This window comes from Neomonachus schauinslandi, unplaced genomic scaffold, assembly GCF_002201575.2.
Source record: "Neomonachus schauinslandi unplaced genomic scaffold, ASM220157v2 HiC_scaffold_753, whole genome shotgun sequence".
NCBI classification, from domain to species: domain Eukaryota; kingdom Metazoa; phylum Chordata; class Mammalia; order Carnivora; family Phocidae; genus Neomonachus; species Neomonachus schauinslandi.
Window position 1 is genome coordinate 7,810 of NW_025409443.1, and position 6,900 is coordinate 14,709.

The 6,900-nt window shown below is 53.2% G+C and overlaps 1 protein-coding gene across 1 annotated transcript; it reads left to right on the top strand.

Annotated features, from left to right (window-relative positions):
- Positions 1 to 3,620: 3,620 nt before the first annotated feature.
- LOC110571070 (collagen alpha-2(VI) chain) lies at positions 3,621 to 5,562 on the top strand (the record flags this gene model as incomplete). Its single annotated transcript, XM_044912245.1, has 4 exons — positions 3,621 to 3,752; positions 3,917 to 4,512; positions 4,716 to 4,736; positions 5,431 to 5,562. Coding segments are annotated over exons 1-4 (873 nt in total), but the record flags the coding sequence as incomplete, so codon positions are not given.
- Between the last annotated feature and the right edge of the window lie 1,338 nt (positions 5,563 to 6,900).

The window sequence follows — 6,900 nt, forward strand, 5'->3', positions numbered from 1 at the left end:
CTCTGCTCACCACCTTAAGTGTCGTCACCATGCGTCCCCACACAACACTAGTACACTATTACTGAGTATGTGCCCCATGCTCTACTTTTCATCCCCATGACTCATTTATCACTGGAAATGTGTACCTCTTCATCCCCTTTATCTACTTCACCCATCCCCCACCACTTTCCCTCTGGCAGCCACCAGTTTGTTCTCTGTATTCATGAGTCTATTTTTGTTTTTGTTTATTTGTTCGTTTGTTTTGTTTTTTAGATTACACATACAAGTGAAACCATATGGTATTTGTCTTTGTCTGACTTATGTCTTTAGCATAATATTCTCTAGGTTCATGTTGTTGCAAATGGCAAGATCTCATTCTTTTTTATGACTGAGTAGTATACCATTGTGTGTATATGTGTGTGTGTTGTTTATATACACACATACATATATATATATATACCACATTTTCTTTATCCATTTTTTAGTCTTAATTCCAATAGAGTTACCATAGTGTTATATTAGTTTCAGGGGTGCAATATAGTGATTCAACACTTCCTTACATCACCTGGTGCTCATCACAAGTGCATCCCTGGCTCCCCATCTCCTACTTTAACCTTCTCCCCACCCACCTCCCCTCTGGTAACCATCGGTGTCTTCTCTATATTAAGAGTCTGTTTTTTGGTTTCTCTCTTTTTCCCCTTTGTTTCATTTCTTAAATTCCACATTTGAGTGAGATCATATGGTATTTGTCTTTCTCTGACTTATTTCACTTACAGTAATACCCTTTAGTTCCATCCACATCGTTGCAAATGGCAAGATTTCATCCTTTCTATGGCTGAGTAATGTTCTATTGTATATATGAACCAATCTTCTTTATTCACTCATCAGTCAATGCACACTTGGGCTGTTTCCATAGTTTGGCTATTGTGATAATGCTGCTATAAACATCAGGGTGCATGGGAACATTTGTTGTCAACAGAAGAATTTAAAGCATTCACATATATTGTCATAGCTGATCCAAGTGATAGTAATTGCACTTTCTGGTTCCTTTTTTCTTCATTTTTTATATTTTACTGTATTCCTCAAGTTTCTTTGCTATCTTACTTACTTTTATTCCTTTCTCTGTTGTCTGCAGAATTTTTTTAAGAATGGTATGTAGGTGAGCCCTTTTACATCTGAGACCTTTATCCTTTACATGAAAGCTAAGTTGACTAGGTAGACATCTTTGGGTCATTTTATTTTCCCCTCAAAATTCTCTAGTTACCGTCTCATTGTTTTTCTGTATAAAATATTGTGGAGAAAAAGTTTGATGCCTGAATTAGTTATCTATTACTATGTATAAGTTACCTCAGAACTTAGTAATTTAAAACCATAAGCGTTTACTGTGTCAAAATTGATTTGGGTCAAGAATGACTTGGCTAGGTGGCTCTAGCTCAGGGTCCCTAATAAGGTGCAGTCAGAGTCGAGGGGATTGGCCAGGGCTTCGCTCAGCTGGTGTCTCGACTGGGCTGAGGTTGTGCTTCTGCAACAGCTCACTCACCTGGCTGTTGGCTGGAGGCCTCGGTCCTTCCCTCTTGGGCTTCTGGAAGGCTGCGTGAGTGCCTTCATGTGATGGCTGTCAGCTTCCTCCCAGTGAGGACCCCAAGAGAGGGCCAGGTAGCAGCCATGATGTCTTCTGTGAGCTTATCTCGGGAGGCACACACCGTCATCTGCGTGCTGAGCTGTTGGTCATACAGGCAGACCAGTGACAGCTGAGTGTGTGAGGATTTCATGAGAGGGTGGCACCAGGAAGCAGGAGGAATTGGGCCCACCTCGGGGGTTGCCCACCATGACACCAAAATCATTCTTCCCATTAGGTGTTGGTTTTTTATATATATATATTTTGTTGCTGCTGCTGTGTTTTTCTCCTGCATAGATTATTTTTAGAATTCTTCGTTTCCTTTGAGAGTGGCATTTTCCAGCAGTACACTTTATAATGGGGGCCTCTTTGAATTGATTGTGTGTGTGGTAGTGTGTGCGAGGGTGTGTGTGATATGTGTGACTGGTGTGGTGTGTGCACACGCACGGGGAGTGGTGCCAAGGTAGCTGCAGAGTCCCTGGCCCTTCGGCAACCCCTTCCCTCCCACAGCAGAACGGGACTCACAGCTCCCCCACTGTGGGCCAGCAGGATGAGGGGCAGGGGAAGACAAAGCTGCAGCCACACCCCAGGGCTCAGCCCTGACCGGCCCCCCACCCCGCCCTGCTGAGCTCCCGCAGTCCCCACGTTGGCTGTCATGCGGAGTTGATGGCTCTGGACCTCTTTTCTCTGACCGTTGCCACCAACATCCTTTTGGCTTCCAGGTTCTTCGGGGCCCCTGGCTCGTCTCTCACCATCTTCTCAGCTCCATCCCAGCCCTCCCTGAATGAACCTTCCCTGAGTCAGGCACTCCCCTTCTTCTGGCCAGTTCCCTCAGTCTGGACACTTCCGTCGCCTCATGCAGGAAGCCTGCCTGGATTCCCTGGCACACCCACTGGGCTTTGCTTTGTCTGGGCAACTGTCACGACCTTGCTGGGTCACAGCCCCTACCTCCAGGGTCATGGCCTCTTGACCTGACCATGACCTACGCTGAGGAGGCAGGGCCATGTCCTGTTCACCCCTAACAATGCCAGGACCAGCTCCTCTCACCTTAAACTCAAGTGATACTTAAATCTGCCCCCCAAAATCCATCTACCTCCTCTCAAAAATGCATTGAGGGGTATCACCAGGAAAACAGCACCAAAGTGCCCCCATGCCTCGCTTTCCCCCGAGGGCCCCCAAAGCTCTCCAGGCACCACCTCCCCCCCAGTGCCCTGAGGGCCCAGCCTGCCTGCACGCCCCACTTGCAGGCCATGAGTCCCTATATTCCCCTGGGTCTGCCCTCTGCTCTGGGGACTCCAGGAAGCCGTGAGGCGTTTGTGTGAACCAAGAGTCCCACCAGGACGAGCCCCTTCTTGTCCCTCCTGGTCCCCAGCGCCCGCCCAGCCCCCTCCCCATGCCCCAGGTCCTCTCCCCCCATCTGGTTGCCAGGCAGGCAGCCAGCAGCAGGGAACCCTCCATTCCCACAGAGATGTGTCAGGGCACGGCGACCCCCTCTGGGGAAGGACCCCCCATCCGAGCAGGACCCTGGCACTCGCTGCCTACCAGCCCCTGAGGCCTGTCTGCATCCCAGCCCCCATCCTGCATCCCCAGGTCCTTCCCCCAGTCTGTCGGCATGGGGTCACATGGATGGCTGGCATCCAGTGCCAAGGCCCACCCCACCCCAGCCCGGGCCTTTCTCCCCTCCCCTGGCACCCGTCCCCAGTCACTACCCGCTGAGCCCCCCACGCAGGGCTCTGTTGTCACCAGCGCCCACCACTGGCATTTCAGTTTCCGAGAATGCACCTGTCTGCTTAGCGCACCCAGCCCCCACAGGGCAGGGACGGGCCATAAACATCTGAAACCCACCCGGAACCAAGCCCAAAGCTTGCAGTCTGTGCATCCACTGAGTGTGCGTGGGCCCCACTTAGGGCAAGGGAAGAGGGCGTCTCCCTGGCTGCCTCCACCATCTGGGGAGGGGGCTCTGGGGTCCCGGAGGGGCACTGGGCGCTGTCTGCAGTGGCTGTTTCTCCCTGTTGCAGGACGTCAGGGTGCATGGGTGCTGCCAAGATGCTCCGAGGCCCCTGCTCCGCCTTCCTGCTCTGGGGGCTCCTGGGGGTCCTCCGTGCCCAGCAGCAGATCATCAGCCCCAGTGCCTCTGAGAGGAACAGCTGCCCAGGTAGGGGCTGTGGGGGCTGAGGCCTGGTGTGGGTAGGAAAGGGGTGCAGCGGGGCCATGGTGGGGGCAGAGCCCAGATTGCCCACATGCACAAGGCCTGGCGATGGGCTCGCACCGCAGGCCCTCCACACAGGCAGGCCCGTGATACGTCCCGTGCCCCCCCAGAGAAGGCCGACTGCCCCATCAACGTGTACTTCGTGCTGGACACCTCGGAGAGCGTCACCATGCAGTCCCCCATCGACAGCCTGCTCTACCACATGAGACAGTTCGTGCGCCAGTTCATCAGCCAGCTGCAGGACGAGACCTACCTGGAGCAGGTAGCCCTGAGCTGGCGCTACGGAGGCCTGCACTTCTCCGACGTGGTGAAGGTGTTCAGCCCGCCGGACAGCGACCGGGCCTCCTTCACCAAGAGCCTGGAGAACATCGTTTCCATCCGGAAGGGCACCTTCACCGACTGCGCGCTGGCCAACATGACCCAGGAGATCCGGCAGCTCAAGGGCAAGGGTGGGGTCCACTTCGCGGTGGTTATCACCGACGGCTACGTCACTGGCAGCCCGTGCGGGGGCATCAAGCTGCAGGCTGAGCGGGCCCGCGAGGAGGGCATCCGGATCTTCACCGTGGCCCCCGACCAGAACCCGAACGAGCAGGGTCTGCGGGACATGGCCAGCATGCCCCTTGAGCTCTACCGTAACAACTATGCCACTGTGCGTCCCGACTTGGAGATCGACCAAGACACCATCAACCGCATCATCAAGGTCATGGTGAGCCGCCCCCGGGGCCACGCCCTGCCCACTGGGCACCAGGAGTGGAGGGTGGAGGCCAGAGCCCTGGGGCCCGCTCCCCCACTACAGCAGTGGGCAGTCCTGCTCTGGGCCTCAGTTTACCCCTTTGTGAGGGTAAGCCTGGGCATTCTCACCCAAATCTCCGGCTCCGGCTAAGGAGTATTTCTTGGTCTCTTCTGCAGAAACATGAAGCCTATGGAGAGGTGAGAGGCGTTTTCCGGTCCTGCCACCCTGGCTGGGTGCTGCCCGCTGGGCCTCTGAGGCGCTCACCCCGCAGAGATGATCACTGCACCAGCCACCCCGCTGCTCCCTGGGTCTAGGACAAACGGGAGGAGGCCAGGGAGCAAGACCCTTCTGCTCCATGTCGGGCCTGAGAGCCTACGTTTGGATGAAGGGCTCCCGGCCAAAACCAGGCTGTTTAAACCCAGGGGTCGGCATTAGGGTAGCTCACCCAGCACACACCAAGTGGATGAGGGGCGAGGCTCGGGGTCACCTTCCAAGCTCCAGGCCAAGAGGACAGGGAAGGTGGCACCCAGCTCGGGACTTCAGCTCAGGGCCCCTCGCATCCCCCCGTCCCTGTGCATCCCCGGCCCCGGCTCTTCCCACTCAGCGAGGCTCCTACAAAGGCGCCCTTTTCTGGCACAGCTGCTCACACACGAGCATTCGTGGGGCCTGGCCGAGGGCTCTTCCATCCTTCCTGCATTCGGCCATTGTGTAACCTTGGTTCTCCCAGACTCGGCCAGAGTGCCTGAGGGCTCGGGGGCCTCCTGGGCACCTCCCAAGTCTGCTCCTCCATCCAGCCCCGTGCTCCCGATGGCCCACCGCCCAGGGGTCCTCGGCCCCCCACCTGGGGCTCTTTGCGCCCGCTTCCTCTACACCACTTGCTTCTCATTTCAGTGCTACAAGGTGAGCTGTCTGGAGATCCCCGGGCCCCCCGGCCCCAAGGGCTACCGCGGACAGAAGGTAAGCCGCCCAGACCGCCCACGGGGTCAGCTGCCAGGAAGCCCCGACCTCTCTTCAGCTCCAGACGTGGGGCCACGTGCCCCTGGAATGACCTCAGCCCTTCTGATCCTGGATGAACTAAAATTCAGTTTTTATCTCCCTCTTAAATGGCATCTTGAGAAAAGCAGTGATGCTTTTTTTTTTTTATTCTTATGTTAATCCCCATACATTACATCATTAGTTTTAGATGAAGTGTTCCATGATTCATTGTTTGTGCATAACACCCAGTGCTCCATGCAGAATGTGCCCTCCTCAATACCCACCACCAGGCTAACCCATCCTCCCCCCCCCTCCCCTCTAGAACCCTCAGTTTGTTTTTCGAGTCCATCGTCTCTCATGGTTCGTCTACCCCTCCGATTTCCCCCGCTTCATTCTTCCCCTCCCGCTACCTTCTTCTTCTTCTTTTTTTTTTTTCTTAACATATATTGCATTATTTGTTTCAGAGGTACAGATCTGAGATTCAACAGTCTTGCAAAATTCACAGCGCTTACCAGAGCACATACCCTCCCCAGTGTCTATCACCCAGTCACCCCATCCCTCACACCCCAGATCCCACTCCAGCAACCCTCAGTTTGTTTCCTGAGATTAAGAATTCCTCATATCAGTGAGGTCATATGATACATTGTCTTTCTCTGTTTGACTTATTTCGCTCAACATAATACCCTCCAGTTCCATCCACGTCGTTGCAAATGGCAAGATCTCATTCCTTTTGATGGCTGCATAATATTCCATTGTATATATATACCACATCTTCTTTATCCATTCATCTGTTGATGGACATCTTGGCTCTTTCCACAGTTTGGCTATTGTGGACATTGCTGCTATAAACATCGGGGTGCACGTACCCCTTCGGATCCCTACTTTTGTATCTTTGGGGTAAATACCCAGTAGTGCAATTGCTGGATCATATGGTAGCTCTATTTTCAACTTTTTGAGGAACCTCCATACAGTTTTCCAGAGTGGCTGCACCAGCTTGCATTCCCACCAACAGTGTAGGAGGGTTCCCCTTTCTCCGCATCCCCGCCAACATCTGTCATTTCCTGACTTGTTAATTTTAGCCATTCTGACAGGTGTGAGGTGGTATCTCATTGAGGTTTTGATTTGGATTTCCCTGATGCCGAGCGATATTGAGCACTTTTTCATGTGTCTGTTGGCCATCTGGATGTCTTCTTTGGAAAAATGTCTTTTCATGTCTTCTGCCCATTTCTTGATTGGATTCTTTGTTCTTTGGGTGTTGAGTTTGATGAGTTCTTTATAGATTTTGGATACTAGCCCTTTATCTGATATGTCATTTGCAAATATCTTCTCCCATTCTGTTGGTTGTCTTTTGGTTTTGTTGACTGTTTCCTTTGCTTTGCAAAAGCT